The following is a 22,495-nucleotide window of genomic DNA, read 5'->3' as shown; positions in this document are numbered from 1 at the left end:
TAATAGAACCACATTTAAAACCAGTTCTTGCTCAAATGTCTTCTAAGGACATTGTTCCCATTTCAATGATATGTAACCAAAGATACCTTTTTCTCTGCTGGTTTAATATATAATGCCTAAGTACATGCTACTAAAAGAAGCATATGTCAGATTTTCAGGGCTGTTATTTCTTTTACATTTATAATCTCTCTAGACTTTTAGTCAAATAGAAATTAAAAATCATCCCCTTTGGAATATGCCAAACTGAGAGTCTAATTTGATTTACTTTGTTATGTGATATTCAGGAAAGGGCTTCTATGATGTGTCTTCCCCACTGAGTGGTACTGGTTCTGTCCACAGGCATTTTTGTCAATAGTTCTGGGCAAACAGACAGTAACAATGTTATCAATGTTTCTTTTTCTATTAACTAAATAATGAAGGTTTGTGTCACCTCTCAGCTATTGTGATGTCACATAATATACTTAAAACTAAATCTAAGCTCATAAGATTGACCTGTCTCTGATAATTTCATTTCTTTAGGTTAGAGTCATTTGAAATATGTAGTGAGGTAGCTGCATCCTGTACTATATTACCAAAGTGTCATACAAATGTTCTGTAGGCTCACATACAGGCTATGACATATGAGGGCTGACACCAAAACAAGTTTATCACTGAAACTACACTTGGAAATGACTTTCTAAGAGGAAAAACAGACCCTATTTAGATGTCTTTATGGCCTCACTCCCCAGACTTTGCAAAAGTGTTACTAATACCTTTTTATGTATTTTACAGTGGAGAACTCTGCCTGTCCATGAATTGTAAACTGTCCTTTTAATAGGAAGGACACTACCAAGCCCACTGACCAGGCAAGAATCTGAATGAGAAGAACATATTTAACACAGTAAAAATCCTCAATGTAGAACTAAACAAGAACAAACATCATCACCATCAACAAATAAAAACATCATTCGAGTCCAGCATCCAGTGCTCACCTCCTCAGGTTCTATCAGCTTGAACTCCATGCCTCGGCCTGTCCAGGCAATGAAGTGGGCATTGGCTGGGTCATCGAGAAGGGTAACCAGGAACTGCCACAGCTGAAGGGAACCTCGCCTCTGGTAAGGGGGCCCCTCACGGTACATGGTGGGCTCTTGTTTGACTTTGCCTGTTTGGGACAAAGATACATATGTAATACTTTAGTCAGGTTTCCCAGGTGATTTGGGCAAAGAAGGGTTAATGCCAGTCTGATGTTAATAGGACTGGCAGAGGTGCTCTGACATCCAACCCTCCAGCTTAGCAACAAACTGGATGGGGCTGCTTACCTTCCAGTCTCTCAGGAACAACACAAGTGTCATCAAAGTACAACCGGGGATCTTTTTCATATGAAAAACCTGAAGGGGGATTTAAAAAGAAAGACCATGTTGCTTAACAAATGCTTTCTGTGCTCTACTAAAACTCTGGATTTAAGAACTAAAATGGGATTCTACCATTTCAGGTCCTAAGTCCTATTAACTGCAATATTGATGCCAGACTGAATTTTGTGGGGCTTCAAATGGGCTTAGGCATTGGTGTTCTGATGTAATCACCGGAGCCTCAGAGTGGCAGCGATTCCTGCTATGAGATCTAGGACTGCAAGGAAGCACTGAGTCACCAGTAAGTTCCTTCACATCTTGCCTATGATGTCTGCATGGATCAGTGTTGCTGTGACTAAGCCTTTATATCTGAAAAGACATCTCATCTATTTCAGTTGGCCTAGCTGCATGGATTTGGTTGATCTGTACATAGCCTCGCCATTTTCAACCTTTCCTACAACTTGTCAAGGCTGCCTGTATACCTCATTCAATTATGAAAGAGCCTGGAGGTGAGAGAGGGTTGCCACAATGAGTGAAGACTTGGGCCTGTGGAGGACTGTGATGAGCAATAACTTTAAAAGCAGGTTTGAGTTCTTATTGTCAGACACAGCGGAAGGAATCTGAAGAGGCTTTCTGCCAATAAAACTTATTCATTGTATAGATAACAAAACAGAAAGGGGAACTGACTGGCCCAACAACACATGTGAGTGGAAATGAAAGGAAGCTAGGGCAAAAGTGAAAGGGGTCAAGAAGAAAGAAGGAAGGTCCTGCATTCTCAACCCGCAGACCTTTAATGTGCATTCCATGCTGACCCCAGGTCACCAGGCACCCTGACAAGATCAGCGGTTCAAATCAAAGCCAGTTAACAGACAGGCTTGATGGGGACCACATCCTTCCCTGTGGTCTGGCCTGCTTCAGGGTGTGAGCACTCCAGGGCACTCTCCTTTACCAACACACTGCTTGGGAGAAAGCACCAGGAGCTCCTGTCTGGAAAACGATGCTCCCTGTGCTCAGTTCTCTGGGCCATTCAGCTGGATGTGTAGTACAGGTGTACGTGTGTCGGGTATGCAGCAGGGACAGGCAGAAAAGATACTCTGCAGTGAAGGAATACCATTAGATTTTGAGAGGGATTTGCTATAACTTGAAAAATCCACCGGTAAGGGCTCCAAGAAACAATCTAATGCTCTTTCTTCACGCTAAGTCCAGGCCAAGTTCCTGGAAAGACCAACACCATTTTTAAGAGGCCTGGGACTGGGAAAACACTACCCAACTTAAAGAAAACAGATTGTTTTGAGGTTTGTATTACTCATTTTTGTTTCCTCAGCTCCAAGCACTATGTCTCTGTTTGCTTAACTACCTCAAAGGATACATATTTTATTGTCATTTATTTATTATTTAATTCAATAAATATTTTTGCCAAGAACTGTGCTAGAGGGAGAATGAGGAGAATATAGACTCGGTGCTTGCTCTCATGGAGCTCGCATCCCGATTGGTGGAGACAGACAAGAAAGAAAGGAAAAAAAATGAGACATGGTGTAGTATGAAACATTAAAGAGTGTGGGCCCCTGAGCCAGACTGATGGGCCTAGATTAGCTGTGACCTGAACAAGTTAATTAATTTCTTTGTGCTATAGTTTCCTTATCTGAAGACTAGGGAAGATAATTCCTACCTTATAGGATTGTGAGAATTTAATGAGTTAATAATATATATTCTGTTCCATGGAACTATTTATCTTTACACCAGAGTGCCAAGAATAGCTCCTGGTAGATAAGTGTGCAATAAATGGCAGTTAAAAAAGTTAAGATAGTTAATGGTACATTGTGGTAAGTACTATTAAGAAATTAATTGTATAATGTGAGAGCTTTATCTTCTATTCTCTCCCATGGATTCTAAATCCCTTGAGGATAAGGACCATGTTCTGAATATCTTAGTATCCTCATAGTGCCCAACAAATATTTGAATAGATGAGAGAATCTATAGTATCCATTAAAAAAAAATTGCAAATACAATGGTAACTTTTAACTAAGGGATTCAGTGACTCCTATGATAAATTTATTTTCCAATTTGGTACTAGAAAACTGACTTTCATGACAAACTAATAACTTTATATCATCAACAAGAATTATGTAATTCATCATGCTTCATGCTTTTTGCCTTGGCTACCAGAAAGCTATATATTTCCTGATTTCTATATGGATTTTGATAACTCCAGTGATGTCTGAATGGCCTTATCATAGTTATTGTAAGTATACTACTTCAAAGTTCACACACCTGTTATACTCGCCATGTTATTTTTAGAGCTTTTCTTCCTCTAAGGTAAAGATAATACAGTCACAGTACAGGGAAAAAAACGTAAAGCTAGATTTCATTCTAGGTTTGGTTTTCAAACTAATCAGATGAAGGCCAGCCCATGAGTATCATTTTGATGTATTTTCTGGTTTCTAGTTATCACCACATGTGGTTCTCTAAAACATCTGGAAGACGCTGTTGGTTTAAATGAAATTTAAGTCAGTTGAATTTGTGCCAACAGTTACATCAGTTGTGGCTACAACTATCTAATCACTCAAATAAAGGTGGCAGGAAGGAAGGACCTGTTTGAGGAGCAAAGTAGAAATGAGAGACTCAAAACAGTATGCAAAGGTCCCAGGTGAACGCTAAGGCAGGATGGCTATCTTAGTAATCACAGATGCCAATCAGAAACACTTGTTTCACCAACTGTTTCACAGGCATCTGTGGTCAAGCCTGTGTATGGAGAGATAAACCATGTCAGAGTAATTTAGAGCAATTAAGAATGCAGGTCTCTTTGAAACGAACCTCTTCACTGTGTGTGGGGGCAGGGAAAGGAATGGGAAAGAGTGGGGAAAAAGAACACACAAACTTGCCAGATATTGTGTGTAGTAAGCAGCCCAATGCCTTACTAAAAATATTTCCTTTAAGAGCACACTCCTTTCTAAATGTTGTAATTATGCTAAATGTTTTCCTCCCTCTTCCCCCACTGCCTCTTAGTTTGCCTGTTGCAGACATCAATTGCTTCTGTAGAAACATTTAGGAATTTGAAAGAGCCTCACACAGCTGTGCCGATCACAGTCAGAGGTCCATAGATAGCCCCTCCGTCCCAGGGCTGGACACTCACTCTGAATATCCCCAGTGCCCAGTGCAACAGCACTTGGTCTCCCCTCTCACCAAGTCAGTGGGAAGCAACTACTCACTGAAACCACTCTTGTGAACCAGTCACTTACAAAAACCAGCCAATGCTTCATAGTGCTATTTTATCAGTTCTTTCAACCTTCCTTGAAAAACTCTAGAGAACAGTGGTTGTCAATTTTGGATGCACATTAGAATCACCTGGGGAGCTTTAGAGACTACTAACCCCTGGGTCCCCACCCAGAATTTCTGATTTAATTGCTCTGGGTGAAGCCTGGACACCGAATGTTTTAAAACCTCCCCAGACGATTCTAATGTGTAGCCAAAGCAGACTCTCTACTCCACAGTAGTTCTCAGACTTGAGTGTGCATCAGGTCACCTGGCTTGTTAAAACATGGATTGCTGGGAGTTTTTTACTCCAGTAGGCCTGGAGTGGGTCCTGAGAATTTTCATTTCTAAGAAGTTCCAGGTGAAGCTGATGCCATGGGTTTGGAGAATCACTGCTCTAGATATTTATGGAGAGTTGACAGAAAATAAGACACATTACTGGGGAAGCTGTCCTAAGAGAAAAACCCTCCCCTGTTTCAATGTTCAGAAGAGAAGTCCTGAACCATCTCAAGTCATGACATATTCCTAAGCTCCAGTTTAGGCCAATAGTGTTATATACAGCTATATAACCTCTTTGTATGGGAATATGGAAACGAGGTTGGTTCATTTCTTCTTCATATTTTCCCCTGAACTCCTAAAAGTTAGGGTCATTGCTATTGGAAATGATGGCAGCTCTCACAGGGCTCAGGAGCGTGCCTCAAACCCTGTGTACAAAATAATGGAAGAATATGATCAACTAGCTCTCATATTCATGAGCTAAGGAAGGTTTAACCTATAATCTTAAATCTTAGCCTGGAAGCTAAGCAGTTTTAAGCTTCCTGGAACACTTTTTTTTTTAAAAGCTACTTACCTTCATGGCTGCTGGAGAAATACCCCCCTCTCATGTAGGACTGGCAGTTAGGCACTTCTGAAAGAGAAAAACAGACATATACACTCTTGTCAATAGTTTCTGCAGGTGAGTCAGGAAAGCCCCTAAACCTTCTCCTGCTCCAAGGTGATGTCTCCTTGGTGTTGTCCTTAGAAAGAGTTACCACCCTAATAAGCAGCATGGAAAACACTATATAACCCACCATCTGCAAGTAGGACTCTTGACTCTTAGTCAAGAGAACCGAGAGAAAAAAATGATGTCTCATTCTCACAACTTGCTCATTTTAGAAGTTAGTTTAACACCGAATTTGGCGAATTGATGATAGAAGAAATTGGCTTTTAAAAGGCCAAGGTTGGCCTTTTGCCTCTAATGACTCTGAGGCTTTGGGGTTTGGAAGGGGAAGAGGGTCACTTTAGATCTTCCCAGTTTGCTCTTCTTTACAGTTGATGGTGACATCCAATTCTGCTGCAAGAGGTGAAGGTATTTTTAGGCCAAAGAGATTTAGAGGATCTGAAGCTATGAAGCTAGGACAAGAACTGGCAGGAGGGGGTTTGGCAAGTACATTTTCACCATGTTGGAACTGTCAGAATGAAACCCACGCACAGAGATCTCTTTTCTGGCATCATGTTCTCAAGACAGTGAGTTGAGTTGTGTCCATGCAGGACAAGCCTACATGCCAGGAACACCACTCAGATCAAAGAATTACAGACATGGTAACATCTATTGAGTGTCTTGCTTTAAGGGAGTGGGGTGGGATGAAAAACTCGTCAGGAAAGATTAAAATGTCAGTCCCAAAGGAAAAATGTTGCTGGTCATGCTTACTCCTGAGACTAATGCATCAAAGCCTTCAGGAGAAATGCCAGTGGGAATTTTACAAGCTATCGATACCCATACTTGGTAATTTTTCTATCATAAAGCAACAGATGTCTCCCTTCTGCTTACCTCCCCAGTCTTTCCCATAACCAATTTCTGCCTCAATTTAGCAACCTATGTATTACCTCACAACAGGCGAAGAGTAAATTCTATATCCTTTTCCACTTGCAAAAGCCATTCAAGTACATACCACCCTGCCCCTCCCTAGGGTCTTCAAGGAAAGCCCACCTGGGAAGGCTGAAAATCTACCCACCAACCCTCAAATTCCTTTAGCACCAACTGCAGGAAAAAAAAGAGTAAAAAAACTTGTCATTTCTGAAAGAAGGAAAAATGAAGAGGAAGAAACAGTTTCTAAATGTGCAAGCTGCAATCCAACACTCCTTTCCCCTAACAATCTCATTTAATAAGCCTGGCCTACAAGATGTAAGTGTAGTAAGTGAATGAGTGTGTATGTGGGAGGGGGACAGGAGGGCTCCCAAGTACAGCTTCAGCTCTTGATATGCTTAAAGTTCTAGACAGCAGTAACCCATAACCAAATGATAGGCACCCTAATGCGGTATACCTCTCCCTGTGTACACCAGCAGCTGCTGAAGGGCACAGCGACTTTCCCGGATGAAAGCACTGCACCAGAGCAGCGATTCCCAGGGAGCAACCAACAGGACACCCTTTCCACAGCATACCCAGCGCCCCATAGAGCTATGACAAGCCAGGTGCTTTCTCAGAACACCTTTCATTTCAAAAATAGACTCCATGTGGGCTGTCTTCCTTATTCTTATACTGGAAGTTTATGAGTCTGTTGTATTCAAAAAGAAAGCCACAGAACTAGGGGCAGGGCTAAAATGAAGAAACAATATTCCCTGTGTCCAGTGAGCCTAAGATAATAGGTCTTAAAAAGGGCATCACCAAGACTGGACCCCACCAATCTTCAGGTTTGGCCTCAGAGGTGCACTCAGCACCACTTTTTTTTTTTTTTTTAATATATCTTTACTGATTTCAGAGAGAGGAAAGGAGAGGGAGAGAGAGAGATAGAAACATCAGTGATGAGAGAGTCATCGATCAGCTGCCTCCTGCAGGTCCCCGGCTGGGGATCGAGCCCGCAACCCGGGCATGTGCCCTGTCCAGGAATCGAACCCTAATCGCCTGGATCCTAGGTCAACACTCAACCGCTGAGCCATGCCCGGCCGGGCTGCACCACTTTTAATTTAGTTGTAATTCCAGTTTGGTCCCGGGAGGAGGTGAGCATGGATTCCGCCTGTTCTGCTGCCATTTGAATCCCTTCTGCACCACTTCCGAACGCCTCCCGCACTTCCTACCATTTGCATGGCTTTCGTGTTTTATGTTCAGTTATGCATAAACGTGTCCCCTGTACTAGCTCCTAAGTTCTTTGAGGGCTAATTTTATAAAACTATTCTCCAAAGTCCTATACATAGAAGACATTCAATAATGCCCAGAAAGATGAATGAGAGAATGAAGAAAGAAATGGTATAACTTCTTACCAACCTGAATCAACGCAGTAATCCCGGGGCTCCTGCTTGATTCCCATTGGTGACTGGAACCCATGTGCTGGGGGGCCGGGCATGCCTGGGACCCCATGTTCATAGAGTGGGTCATGGTATTCTTGTTTGAATCCCTGAGGCGGTGGGGGAGCTGCAGGGACAATAGGTTCTGACATTTGCCGGTGGTAACTGGGGCGATTATCTCCAGGAACTCCTGACTGAGGAGGGAAGGGGTGGCAGGGTTCAGACAGCTGTCTTTGAAATCTGCAAGAAGAAAGTAGTTATATTGTTTAATTGAGAACACCATGAATACCTACTGTAATTTAGCACTGAGGATTAGATGTTCAGATTAATGAAATTATTTACCATGTACTTACTAATTCTTATTTCTGAATATTTTACCCTCTTCCCAAAATTATATCACACATTTCAAGCCTCCTGAGTCAGGGATTGGCACAAAACAATCAGAGCAATGACATGGTCACCTCCTATTTTCCATGCCATGTTTATTTCATGCAGCCTATCTATATATTGGGAAGAAATAAAATCATGTCTACAAAAGCATGGTTTCTGGCACAGCTGTAGTCATTGACAGACTGGGGTAGACATTAGGAGGGTGGGTGTAGAAGTTAGAGATGGGAACCCTCCATGTGAGGCCTCAATCTATGAAACATGCACAAGGCACTAATCTATGTGTATAAAGAAAAGCATTTGTGAATATATGCTCTCAGGTAAAAAATACGAGCCCAACGTTCAGGGGAAAAAGAAAGGATTTTAGAACAACTAATTTCCATAAGTTTTAAAAATCAACAATATAATCCTGTAATATTAAGTTCTTATGGGTTACTTTTAGCTTGAATCCTATTAATAGCTTTAATCAAATACTTTGAATTTGATTTGAATCAATCTGTGGCAACAGGTGGCCAACAGACTTCTAGGACATCAACATTTAAAATCTTAAACTGAAGAGATTGGGTACAGATAAAGCACTGTTTAGATCAGGGTATATAGCATGGCTCTTACTCTGTCTTGAATACCTTATCAAAAATAGCACTCGAAGATCATTTCATAACAAAGATCACCAACAATTTTACATATACTTATCCTTTTATCCCAGACACTGAAAGCATCACAATCTGCCTAGCCAATGTATTGGACAAGTTTTATAAACTATGTAAGGCTCAGTGGGTTGAGAGCCTTGCAGTGAGGTACTGAATGTATTACAGTGGAACTTCATCAGGAAGGAGATTTTCTAGGATGCTGTTATTTAAGGAAACCCTTGCATACATAGTCTTTGAAGAAGTGTAAATCTGAAATCGGGGTTAGACTTGACATTTAAAATGTAGGCACCAAAGAAAAAGAAAAAGAAAGTAGAATATAGGCACCAGCAGCAAACCTGAATTTCTGAAGAAAATTCTGAAGTGAGCCGAAAAGAAAGATGAAGATATTCTTAAGGCCTCATTTTTATAAAGTACCCAAACCTCATGCTAGCAGGAAGGAACAGTAATAAGGACACTGCTCTATCTTTTCCCTCTGCCACCATCTTAGCACCTTCAAAGGTGACCTCCACAAATCACTTCCTCTGATGGCTGCGAGATGGCACAAACTGCTCAGTTCTGTAACCAGAGCCCCTGCAGCTGGCAGGCCCGATCCTCCACTTCCGCTTGGTGCTCATCTTCTCACCTCCCAGGCTGAAACTCTAGAGCTGCTCTGGTACAGCCCCTTTAGGAAAAGGTACTTCCACGAGGGCATCAGCCAGCAACCCCCATTCCCTCCCCGCAGCATAACTTTAAGGATTCGTGAAACTCAGGGGCCTGGGATCTGCAGGCAGATCCTATAATTGGGATTGTTCTGTCTTAGTTTGTTTTGAGGGAGTGTAAGTGGCAAAGGGACTCTTAAGGATAGGTCACAAAAGCAACAGATTTGGAAAAAAGATTCTCTCAGAGTTTGCTGCTGCTAATGGCTTTTATTTGCTGAGATTAGTAAAGTAATTCGGTTCTTCTCTCTAAATACATTCTGTGAACTTTACTCACTGACCTTCATTTGAACCCCCGTCCCCTGTCCGCAATCCTTTTGAAGTATCTAAGAATGTGTTGTATACATAATACAGCTATGACAAAGATGCCTCTTGTTTACTGAGGCAGGCAATCATTTTCCATGGAAGAATGGCCTGGTTTCTAACAAACCCCTCCCCAACCCCCAACCCCGCCCCCTCTAACCCGCACCCCCACACTCATATCCCAACAGAGCTCAGGCGGTAGTGAACTCACAGTTGGTGAGCAAAAGGAGACTTCTGACTACCGAGGGAGCCTACATTCAATAGGTTACAGATTAAGGCTTTTTCAGTGCCAGTTTATTTAAAGAACCAGTTATTTATTTATCTGTCAGATTTATATAGCGCCTTTCCTCCCAAGAGCTCACCCACGCTACCAACATTTGGTTTACGTTATGAAAACCGTTAGATGTTTTTTCTGCATTTCCTTTTCGGTTTCTGCTGCCAACACTCAGAGTAAACACAATGTTTAGAGAAAAAAAGGAGAAAAGTGTGGATTCACTGAAGGCTATACAGTGGCCGTGGACGCCAGGTGAAGCAGTGATGGTTCAGAGGCCTCCTGAGAGATGATATGTAAGATCAGCCAAGACACCAACACCAAGTACTTAATATTTCCGTTATGGCTAAGAGCAGACAGAAAATAGAGAAGCGGCATAGCTGGGTAAGAGGCTCTGGCTGTGAAGTCAGAACATCCTAGGCTGAAATCCAACCTTTACCACTTACTAACTGTGTGACCTTGGGTGAGCTACGTAACTGCTCTGAGCCTCAGTTTCCTCGTAAGTAAAATAAAAACCAGGATTCCTGTCCCAAAAGTCTGCTATAAAGATTATATAAGATAATGCATGAAACAGGGCCCAGCACTCTGCTAGGTTCTTGATATACATTACCTTCTAAACATCACCATCAGCTGTACCACACCCTCCCCTAGCCTGCAATAAGCCAAATTCAGAAGCTATGCAAATGTAAGGAAAGACCTTAAGCAATTGGGAGAGCATACTATCACACACACTAAACGTAAGAGTCCACTAGTTGCCTACCCAATATCCAGTTTCCTTTCTCAGAAAGAGAACGATGATTTATATTCTGGGTAGCAATGTGCTACTCACCTTCACATTAATACTTATTTTTCCTGCTGTATACCAAGAGCCAGGCACCGCTGCAAAACAAAACCCAAACACTGTCCCTAAAAGCACACCAGAGAACTCTGAAACAGCTCTCAGGGCTCTGCAAGGCCTGTCAGCTCTGCTTAGACTCAAACTGGCCCATCTAAACGGTGATAAAACATTGAGTGATAAAACTTTAAAGGCCTAGATGCTTGTCTGATTTCTCAAGATCAAATATGGAAGAAGGAAGGTGATGTAAATATGAGATTTCCCCAATATAAAATAAAGTATTCATTTTATATGTACAACATTAATAAGTCTGATGATAAAGAGAGAAGATTAAGGGATAAAGAGTGCTTTTACATTTTTAAAACTTACAATTTCTAAATTGTGGTAGCTACATCATTTTAGGAAGATTCCCTAAGTATAGTTTCCTTTATGAAATATAAAAGTAATTTTTAAAAAGTAAAATTGTCATAGAAGTTAACATTTAATAAGTACCTTCTCTGTGCTAATATGATTTTTCATTTAATCCATCCAATGATACTATGTGATATCTACTATTCTCCATTTTCAGACGAAGAAACCAACACTTGGAGAAGTTAACTGCCTACCTGAGGTTATACAGGTAGGAAGTAGCAGAGATGGGATTCAATCCCAGGTCTGTCTGTTTGTCTAACTCAAGAGTCACTGGCCTATACTGTTTCTACAATTGTTTCTATAATTGTTTTTAAACACTATCTTGATGAAATTTAAATAAAAATCATATAGTCCCAGTAACTAGAAAACTCTCATAGGTTTGGAAACTAAGAAATATATTTTTAAAGAACTGTAAGACTGAAAGGAATAACAGCTGGAACTGAATTTTTAAAATACCACAAAAACTGAACTCATGAGGTACAGCTTAAGCAGGATTTGGGTGGGGAGATGAAATAATTGATTGCCCAAACCAGGATATTTTGGGAAACAAAAGGGGAAGCTATTAGCAATTACATCCAGATAAGACATGAACTATACTCAATCTGGGAAAAATTAAATGTATGGTCACTCAGCCTTAGGAGAAGTTTTATTTGGTTTATATTATAAAGAAAAATACTATAAATTAATGAGTTAATCATCCAACCAAAGAAGTCAGAAAAAGAAAAACAGAATAAACTGAAAGAAAATAAAAATAAGATATTTTAGTAAAAGCAGAAATCAATGAGATAGAAAACATCCAGTAGAGAGGATGAGTAAAGCCAAAGTTGATTTGTTATAAAGATGAATGATATTGACTGCCAAGACTAAAAAAGAAAAATGGTCTAGATAAATATCAAACATGAAAAAGGGATAATTACAGATGCTATAGAGGGTTAAAAAAAAATAACACAAAACATAACAACTTTATGCCAGTTAATTAAAAAATTCATGCAAAATGGAAAAATTCCTAGAAAAAATAATCTTAAATTCACTCAACTAAATAGAAATCCCAGGGCAAGACTATAAAAATTGAAGATGCTGAATAAATAATTAAATATCTTTCCACAAAGATAATACCAGGCTCAAACGGTTTTACTGATAAATTCTTCCAAAAATTCATGGAATAAAGAATGCCAATTTCACACAGACTATTCCAGAATATATAAAAAAGAGGACACCTTCTACTCATTTGATTAGCATAATCTCAATGCTAAAACCCAACAAGGGCAATATAAGAAGAGGCATGCATTATTCTCAACCATAGTGATGCAGAAGTCCTAAATATATATTGGCAAACCAAGTCCAGCGATGTACAAAAGATAATACATAACAGATAAGTTAGGATTATCACAAGAATACAAGGTTGGTTCCATATAAATCAATGTGACTCTCCACAGCAGGAAATTAAAGGACAAAATTCCTTTGATCATCTCAACAGAGGGAGAAAAAGTGTTTGGTAAAAGTCAATATCCATTCTATTAAAAACTCTCAGTAAACCTGGGATAGAAGGAAATTTCCTTTAGCCTGATGAAAAGGTAACAAAAAACCTACAGTAAACATGGTGAAATGCTGAAAACAAGCTCTCTTAAGATTCAGGCCTAAAAACACCCACACTCTAATCATAAGAAGCACATTACTGAGTCTGCTAAAGAAGGTTCCATTAAGCATCTATGAAATTCAGTTTCTGATCCCAAAGTGAGTCTGCGCTGCCATACGCAACACGCTGTCAACAGGAGAGCGTGGAGAGGAGATGCATCAGACACACTGACTTCATTCCAGGCCAGGCTACAAACGTGACTCACGGTCAGTTCTTCCCTCTCTAAAAGCTACAAAGTCTGACGGACAAAAATGAACAGCAATTTATCAGGGGTGGACTTTAAGAGAGGAAGTATAAACAAGAGAAAAGCTTGAATATATTAACTCTCTTAGTATCTAGCATATTTAGAGAATGAGTAGTATCTAGTAAATCACAACTCCAGAAAACTTCAGCTTATCCTTTTAAGCTTTTAAGCTTTGATCAGAACCACTGAAGGAGAGAACTTAAGCAGGTCAGGCCATTCGTCCTTCAGAAGATGCCACACGTGACTGGTCCTTTCTAGATGGCTCTGGGGCACTGTATTCTGACTATCAATTTCAGCAGGACAGCCCTGTTACAGTACTGATGCCCTCAGGGAGCGTGCCAGAAGCAGAGGATTTTTCCACCAGCAGCAGTATTTTTTAAAATTTTGTCTTTTCCTGAGTTTTTGCTTCTTGATGCCAAATGAGGGAAAGAGCAGTGTATTACAAAATTCTTATATGATAGATTTCTTAGATGAGCCTCAACTCAAGATGTAGTGAGAAATGGTAGAGTAAGAGGCAAAAACATACCTGGCCAGGACATAACGTAAGAATATTTTCTAAGTTCCAGCCCCTAGCCCATGTAAACACGGTGAGAGCACGATGTAAAAACCTGAGAGACTGGGGTGGCTAAATGAAAGGCACTCCTCCTCCTCTCTCCAGGCAGCAGCTGTGGGCTTTAAGGGTGAGTGGAACATGTCTGAACATGCCAAATTATATGGGGGTTTTCCTCCTTGAGGGGAGGAAATCATGAATATAAATCACCCTTCCAAACAAGTATTTATCTTCTAAAAATAAATTTTGAGTTGTGAAGAATTATACACTAAGATTGCATGAAACATTAAGAATGTGCTTTGACTAGATTATATTTTAGTTGTTTAAAGTATAATCTTAGCAAACTACTATCACTTCATCAATAAACAAATTGAAGACAAGTAAAATAATGGGCTAACATAGTCTAAAAAGGGGTCTAAATCATGGTTTTTAAACCTCAAAGGGCTTACTCTACTCAACTGAAGTGATAAGGCACACAGTGAGCAAAACAAAACACGTATGTGTTACAACATGGGTTTAGTAAGTGACGAAGGAATTTAGTAGGATTTTATAGTTTAAGAGATGGATAATGTTTTAGTTGTTTGAGAGATAAAGAGATGGATAAAGTTCAAAGCTAGAACAATTTCTCAGGGTCACTCAGTTTTTAGTAGACATTAGTGAATGTTAGTAACCTCCCCCACCAAATCATAACTGAGACATACGGTGTAGCTGTAAGTTACTGTTTCGGTTTCTAAATGTAGGGCCCTCTACTTGGCTATGTGACATTTAGGAAGTCCTTTAGCTGCTCTGATGCCTGATTTCCTTATCTGTAAAATAGAATTTTTTACTGTCTTGTTTACAGAGCTGTTAAAAGGCTCAAATAAGACTGTTCCACAAAATTCCGTATATTTTTGTTAAGGGGGTTAGTTTTGAAGTAATTTTCCCTCTAATTTAAATAAAAAGTTGGCAGAGAATAATAAACTATTTTACTAACAAGAGTAATCTGCCCCACTTTTGGGCAAGCATAAAAGTTATTAAATATGTGATTATTAAGCTTGTTATCATATATGACTACAATTACTATTACAAAATCAGACTAGGGATTTCAGTTTGTCTCATTTTCTGTGCGCTATCTGGTATCTATAAGCAAAATTGTTTGTCATTTTTTAAATGTATTTTGCATCACACAGATATTACATTATCTCATTAGTAATAGACAAAGGCAATAAGAATAAAATTCAGAGAACTGAGTAATTGATGCTTAAAAAAAATAGGTGGGTTGGAGTAGGAACGGGATAAAAGAGATGTCTCAAAATGTGACAATAATATATCCGGGCCTTGCTCCAGACCCACCAAGTCAATCTCTGGGGTGCTGCAAGGAACCTGCATTTTTAATAAGCCCCCATGGGAACTCCTGTGTACTCTCAATTTGAGACTACAGTGCTCTACTGTATAAGCCTAAGTGCCCCAGTGTTGCTTTTACTTATCAATTCAAGACGCTTCACCCTTCACTCCAGTTCTCTCAAGGATCTGTGTGTTTGAGGACTTTTCATTTTAGACTCATCATTCCTAATGGCAGAAATAAGTCCAAGATGGACAAACTGCATGGAGGAATCACCCCCAAAATGAAGTATCTTCTTTCTGATTCCTGCCTTTTTTCCTCTGGACACTTGAGGGCAGAAACTTAGGGATCAAACCTCCTCCTCTTGGGAGGAGGCTGGGCAGCCTGGAGACTAAGGCTCCCTGTCTGCCTGAGGACAAATAGCTTCCAGCAGAAATAGGGTATTTCTCCCCTCGTTCAGTTACCTTTTGACACACACTGATAAGAAATAGGGATTGAGAGGGAAATAAAGTTATGAGCTGCATAACGATTTCAGTCAACAATGTATGTGAGCACACATGAGACAGTGATCCCTTGGGATTATGATAAAACTGAAAAAGTCTTATCACTTAGTGATGTCACAGCCATTTTAACATCATAGTACAACACACCACTCATGTGTTTGATGCTGATGTACATAAACCTACTGAGCTGCAAGTCATATGAAAGTATAGCTCATACAATTACGGGCAATACATAAGATTTGATAATGACAATAAATGACTATGTTACTGCTTTATGCATTTACTATAATTTTTATCCTTACTTTGGAGTGTACTCTTTCTACTTGTAAAAAAAAGTTCATTGTGAAACAGTGCCATGTCACACCAGCAGCAACCTCACAGATCTCATTTATCCTGCCTCTTGATTGCATCATTCCCCCTGTGCTTGATTCTTGATTTGATCTTGTCTTGTTTTATAAATTCAGTGTAGCCTAAGTATACAGTGTTTATAAACAGTAGTGAGAGTAATGTCCTAGGCCTTCACATTCACTCACGACTCACTCACTGACTCACCCGGAGCAACTCCCGGTCCTGCAAGGTGTATTCATGGTCCCCAGACAGGTGTACCATTTTTTATCTTATGTACCTTATTTTTACTGTATCTTCTCTATGTTTAGATGTTTATATACACAAATACCATTGTGTTACAACTGCCTACCATATCCAGTACAGTCATATGCAGTGTGGGCTTGTAGCCTAGGAGCAATAGGCCATACCATACAGCCCAGGTGTGTAGTGGGCCACACCATCCAGGTTTGTGTAAGTGCTCTCTATGATGTTTGCACAAGGACAAAATCGCCTAACAACAGATTTCTCAGAATGTACCTGTGGTTAAGCAGTGCATGACTATAAGAAAAGAGATTTAACATGAGGTATTTTTCCTTTACATGTGGTAAAACAAACACAAGGTTTACTAAGTATATGAAATACCAAATACATGCCATTCCATCCCTCCCCTTCAATTACCAATCCCTGCAGAAAATCAGGAGAATACTGTTTAAAAACACAAAAATCTATTGGAATAAAAATGGTATCCAGGCCTGAGTTCACAAACTGGCAGGCGTACAGGGTAATTTTGCCCAGAGAGAGGTTTTGTTTAGTCTGCAAAGTGTTGCTGTTGTTTTTAATTTGAATTAGTTGCCAACTTTAAAAAAGGCAACCTGGAATTTTTACATAAAAATCCAAATTTTCAAATTCTCCTGAAAAAGTGCAAGGCTGTTAACAAGGTAATAACTGGCAAAAGCTTAGTGGCGGCTGCTTCCCTTAGATGAGCCCTCTACATGGAGGCCTGCTACTGAGCCAGCCCCCAATCATCGCTCACCCCTTGGGCCCTATGTATCATTCGTGTTTGTGGCACTTGGCCTCACCAGGGGAATAAACGCTAACCAGCCAAACTATGTAGTTCTGTATGGCCACTTTCACAGCAAGGGGGCAAGGGGATTAGAACCAGGTAAGAGTGCTAATGTTTTCCTGCATTTCATCTAGAAATAAAGAAAGTGACCTCTGAGTAAATACTGGGGGGCATTTGGGTTGGACCTGGCCCGGGGGCGGTGCACTTCCACGCCCTCCCTCTCCTGACTCTCTCCTCACACCCGCCCAAGGCAGAGCAGGAAAGACGGACAGGAAATAAAATACAGTGGTTACCACCTTGCAGCCCTTGCTAACATCACTGACAGCTGCCTGCCTACATCACCTCCTTATCCCAGAGAGACTTGGAATAAAAAGCAGAGGCCCCAAGACACCCCAAAGAAAGGCCACAAGCATCCAAAATTCTAGAACACAACAGGTAACAGGTTTAGAAGGCTGGGACCTAATTTTATGTTTGCAGGGGAGGTTCCCTTCACACTTTAGTTTGTTTGATGAATAAATGACTCTGGGCGAGTTATTCCTGGTGCCTTCATTTCCTTATTAGAAATGTAAAACTACCTGGAGTGAAACCAGGAGATTTTTATCTCAAAAGTAGGTAATTATAAATACAGTTCTTAGTTAATCTCCTACTGCTAAAATCTGTTAAAATCAGATGAATAATAATACCTGCTATTAGCAAGCTCCACTAATGTGTAAGTAAAGTGTTAATAAAGTGTTTATGGGTAGTATACAGCGAGGAGCTGGGAGATCTGCCCTGAGTGAGGGTCAACAGGCTGTGTGTCCTGGGAAAGTCCCTCTTCCCTGAGCTCTGCAATGGGGGGACAGTCCTAATTATTTCCCTGCTCCTGCTTCATGAGGATGTTGTAATGTCTGTACACCATGTGGAGTACCTCAGGAACAGGGTGACATATAAACAGGTCATATTCATATTATTATTAGTCTTACCTCACAAGATGCCTCAATGGAATGTGAACTTTATAGACACCTGGTAAATATGACTAACTGCTTCCTCTCTCCCAGCGAGGAAAAGGGGAGGGGAATGGAGGTGGTGAAGGGAGCCCAGATCAACACCCACCTCTGTTCTGATGGATACTGGTTTTCAGGCATCATCTTTGGCATCTGCAGGGGCTGATGTGGTGGCCGGGGGACTGCAAAGGTTTGCTGCTGTGGTCCAGGGTCTGGAAGCGAATGAGGGGTGGGGGCAGGGCCCACACCTTGTACTGGGCCAGCTGCAGCAGGGTGCACGGAGGTGGGCAAAGTTGCCTGAGGTGGGGGAAATAGGGAATTCTGATGGGTGGGTGACAGGGGGGTGGTAGGAGGGGTTAATGGCTTGAACCCAGAGGGAGGCTTCCTATCATAGGCACTGTAAACAGAAAAAGAGAAGGAACCATTAAGCTGCAATGAAGCCATTAGCTTGGTCACCAGGTCCGGCAGAACGCTGCAGCCCTCCGTTGCCAGGAAATGACAGCATTAACATAGTTAAATTGCTGGCAGCCCTGAGGGAATATTTGTACCTCTGAAAAGTGACAAACACACTGCGTCACAGGGACTTATTTAACACTTCTAGTGATTCTTCTCAAAAGATAATTTTAGCCTCTGCTTCCGGTTTCCTTTCTCTCCCCTTCAAACAGAAGTCTCCATGCATGTGTGTAGAGGTGGATGGATGGGGGGAGCTTTAGGCGCTGGGAGTTTTCTAGCCCCTCTCCCAAGTATTCCAGGGTTCCCAGAAATTAGTCAGAATCTTTGCTGAAGATAAATTTCTGCTGTAACATTGCTTGAATTAACAACTCTTCTCCTCCCCCCTTTCAGGCAGATCTATGTTTATCTTCTAGAGCAAAGAATGATTTAAAATTAAAGCTTCATTCCTGGGGCCTGGATAGTCTTAAGTAAAGGGCACAAGCATCAGGGCTTTTTCAGATATTCTCATTTAAAGATTACTTCTTTGGTGCTTAAAGTTCACATTAACATATGATAGACACGAAGAAGTATATATATCCCCTCCCTCGAAGCCACAGATCAAATATCCCAGTATTCAAGGTGTTTTCCCTTCGGGGGCTCCGTACCCCAAGAATTGTTCCCCCCTGCCCCCCAGCTGGTTTCATGTTCAGTACCCAGGCCCCATTTGAACTGGCCTACACGTAGAGGATTACATTGCTGGGAAAGATGGGGCGTGCTATCCTGAGTGTCAGCTGAATAATATTTTAAACAGTCAGCTTGAAGGCTACTTTCTGGTCAGCCTTCTTTGGCTCTACTTACCAATAGTTGTAGAGGCACTTTTCTCCATAGTTAGCACCGAGAGCCTGCTCATGGCTGCAGGATGACAGCTCGGAGGAGGGGCTGTGCAGCTCCCGTTTGATCTTGGTCGGAGGTGGGGCATGAAGCACCACTGAAACGAGAAGAGGGAGGACAACTGATTAACAGGGAGCACAACGCTTCCTTCTGCAAACCCTGAAATGAGCTGATTGTTCTTGGAACTCATGTCAAGTCACATGCCAGAGAAAGCGAAACACTAACATATAGAGCCTTCCATCTAAAACCAATGAGAAGGTCTTTAAACTCAGAAATCATCCATCATCTGACACTTTTTATTATTATTTTTTCAATCCTAACCCGAGGATATGTTTTTATTGATTTTCAGAGAGAGGGAGAGAGGGAGAAAGAGAGAGAGAAACACTGAAGTGAGAGAGAAACATCGATTGGTTGCCTCTGGTACATGCCCAGATTGGGGATTGAACAGCTGAGCCATCCGGCCAGGGCCAACATCTGACACTTTTATTAGTCAAGTGTTTTCCCCAAATTTCTTGGTGTTGGGTCTGCTTCCCAGAGGCTCTGAAATGCTTAAAAATCCTGCAAGTGATGGTCCCCCCACACCTCCAAAATGCAGGTGTGATAGAAAATCAAGAATTGCAGGCATGAAGAATTTTGTACCGAAAAGACAAAACAGCCAAAAATATATCGGTAGACATAACACATTAGCTTGAAATCCCTCTGGCAAATACATTTCATATATAGAGGCATATTTATTAATTAAATACATGACTTTTTAAAAATCCCTCCTCAAGCACCTCTAAATATCAGCTCTGAGTAGGAGATACTAAACTTTAGGGGCATTTCAAAACTTTAAAGAGCAAAAGACTACAACAAATGACCAAACCACAACCTAGGAAAAGCTAACTGTGTACAGGAAATGTCCTGGGAAACTTTGTGCATACGTCTACCTTTCCTAGTGACCAACCAGCAAGGGCAGGTTTTTATAACTAATCCTTTCATAGATGGTACCATTTACTTTTCCTAAATTAATGAAATAGTGCACAGAGCTGTTGCTTTACGTTTGGAAATCAACTGCATATTCCATGTGTGATTCTGAGAGGGCAAAGTAACAAGTTTTTCAAATCAAGGTGACTTACATACAGTGGCCTTACCAAACCAAACCAAATCAAACCAAACCATACCAAACTGAACTAAACCAAACCAGGTTTGACTTTTCTGTCTTATCTAGGCACTAACTCATTTTACCCAAAGTAGGACCAACTCTAAAGATGCTCTGCTATGAGTGCTGTTTTCTTCTAGTTATAGGTCAGAATTGCTACTCTGTCCAGCTATCTTGGGGGGTGGGGAAGGAGAATGTGTTAAGCATGTGTGTCAGCCACTTTCCAGTGTATCAAAGGTCTCATTAAATGCTAACCACAGTCAGTGCTCTGGTAACCCACTAAAATTTTGTTTGACTCAATGTTTACTCCTCAAGTATTTTCAGGAGCTTGGTAAACTCTTTGTGATTAAACTAGGTAGACTTATAACTAAATCATCATCCCCTTTTTGTCTGATAAAACTGAACAATCTTCAGGCCAACTGGTTTTTCGGTGCCTCCTCTATAAATTCTGGTCTCAGAAGTGAACAAATGAGACAGATGAGTCTATCACAGATGACAAGTTTATAAAGCAAAGTCCTGCCAGTGACTGACTGGAGAGGACAGGTTTTCATAATTTCTGTCCCACATAATGCCAACTGCTATTCCTGAACACATGAGATAAGTTCAGAATTGGCAGATTATATTTAGAAGTCATTAGAGTCTCTTCTCATGATTTTTTTGATGGTGACATCACGGCAGCCAACTCTCAATTGTTATCAAATGTTTTCAGACATTCAGACACAGAAAATGGCTAGGCTTGTTGTTGTTAGCATGTTGTTAGTAAATGAGAAGGGAGAGTCAGACAACTCAACACAAAAAACCTCTTCAAGGCAGCGGATATGCTGGTGGTTCTCAGCACTGCCCTTTGTCACTGCCTCTTCTCCAACCAGTCTGCTGCCGTAAAAGTTTTGGCAAAATAATGAGGAAAGGTGATGATGTCCCAATGTAAACAAAGTTTCTGTGTCCTTGAAAAGTCTACTTTTCTTACTTTATCTAAAGAAAATAATTTACAATCACTGTTTTACCCAAGTTTAGAAAGTACAACAATTATGGTACTATTCAATTTTCTCGTTTCAGATTTTAGAAATGTCTTGACATTTTCACAATATTATTATAAAAATTACCAGTTCTGCTGATAAGACTAACACCAGAGGGTAAGAAAAAGGAAATTTTCCCAAAAAGGAAATTTTACAATGGCTTCAGGAACAGAGTATACCTATTTTGTAAGAGAAGCTAAAATGCCAGATAATTCCAATGTCTTGATTTTTAAAAATCTGCACAATATTCTTAGTGTGGATCACACCATTTTGGCTCTAAATTATACAATCCAAAATTGTCTTGTACATGGAATCTTATGTTCTCAACACAAAGGAGTAATTGAAGAAAAATCTGGTGAGTGCTATGGTCTGAATGTTTGTGTCCCTCTCAAATTCATATGTTGAAATCCTAATGCCCAACGTGATGGTATTAAAAGGTGAAGGAACTTTGGGAGGTACTTAGGTAATGAGGCCACAGCGATGTGAAGATACCAACTAGAATTCTGAGACCAGGAAGAGAGCCATTACCCGACCATGCTGGCACCCTGATCTCAGACTTCCAGCGTCTAAAACTGTGAGAAATAAATTTGTTTTTCATAAGCTTCCCAATCTATGGTATTTTGTTACAGCAACCTGAATGGACTAAGACGATGAATGACTGAATGGACTATATTTCCAATTAATTCTTAACCACATCTAGCCTACAAGGCTAGGCAGAATGGTAGTCATAAATATTTCTTCCCCAGGAATCAACCATTTAAAGGAGAAAGGAGAGAGTGGAACACAGCAGGAATGAGAATTGAAAGTTTCACAGACCACTGATAGGAAAGCCATTTGGGGCCCTGAGAGCGGTAAGAAGGCAGACTCAGCTCTCAAGGGACTGCTGGGCCACAGGATGTGTAAAGGAGCCTGATTATGGCACCCGTGAGTCAGAGATAGTGATGTATATTTAAAGCAGGAATGAAGAAGCCCAGGGAGTGCTCCTTGCCTTTAGT

The 22,495-nt window shown here is 40.7% G+C and overlaps 1 protein-coding gene across 1 annotated transcript in view; it reads right to left on the bottom strand.

The window, feature by feature from the left end:
- The window catches only part of ETV5 (ETS variant transcription factor 5), a 53,496-nt gene that overhangs the window by 9,731 nt on the left and 21,270 nt on the right, over positions 1 to 22,495 (bottom strand). The window contains exons 5-10 of the mRNA XM_016200084.2: positions 19,311 to 19,440; positions 18,130 to 18,417; positions 7,822 to 8,081; positions 5,431 to 5,487; positions 1,299 to 1,367; positions 972 to 1,141 (exon numbers count right to left, since the gene is read on the bottom strand). Of these exons, the coding sequence (XP_016055570.1) occupies positions 972 to 1,141; positions 1,299 to 1,367; positions 5,431 to 5,487; positions 7,822 to 8,081; positions 18,130 to 18,417; positions 19,311 to 19,440 (974 nt within the window). The remainder of the gene's footprint in view (positions 1 to 971; positions 1,142 to 1,298; positions 1,368 to 5,430; positions 5,488 to 7,821; positions 8,082 to 18,129; positions 18,418 to 19,310; positions 19,441 to 22,495) is intronic.

The sequence above is a fragment of the Miniopterus natalensis genome, chromosome 6 (assembly GCF_054644295.1).
Source record: "Miniopterus natalensis isolate mMinNat1 chromosome 6, mMinNat1.hap1, whole genome shotgun sequence".
In the NCBI taxonomy this organism is placed as follows: domain Eukaryota; kingdom Metazoa; phylum Chordata; class Mammalia; order Chiroptera; family Miniopteridae; genus Miniopterus; species Miniopterus natalensis.
Note: the sequence above shows the minus strand (reverse complement) of the source record. Positions and strands in the feature narration are given on the sequence as shown.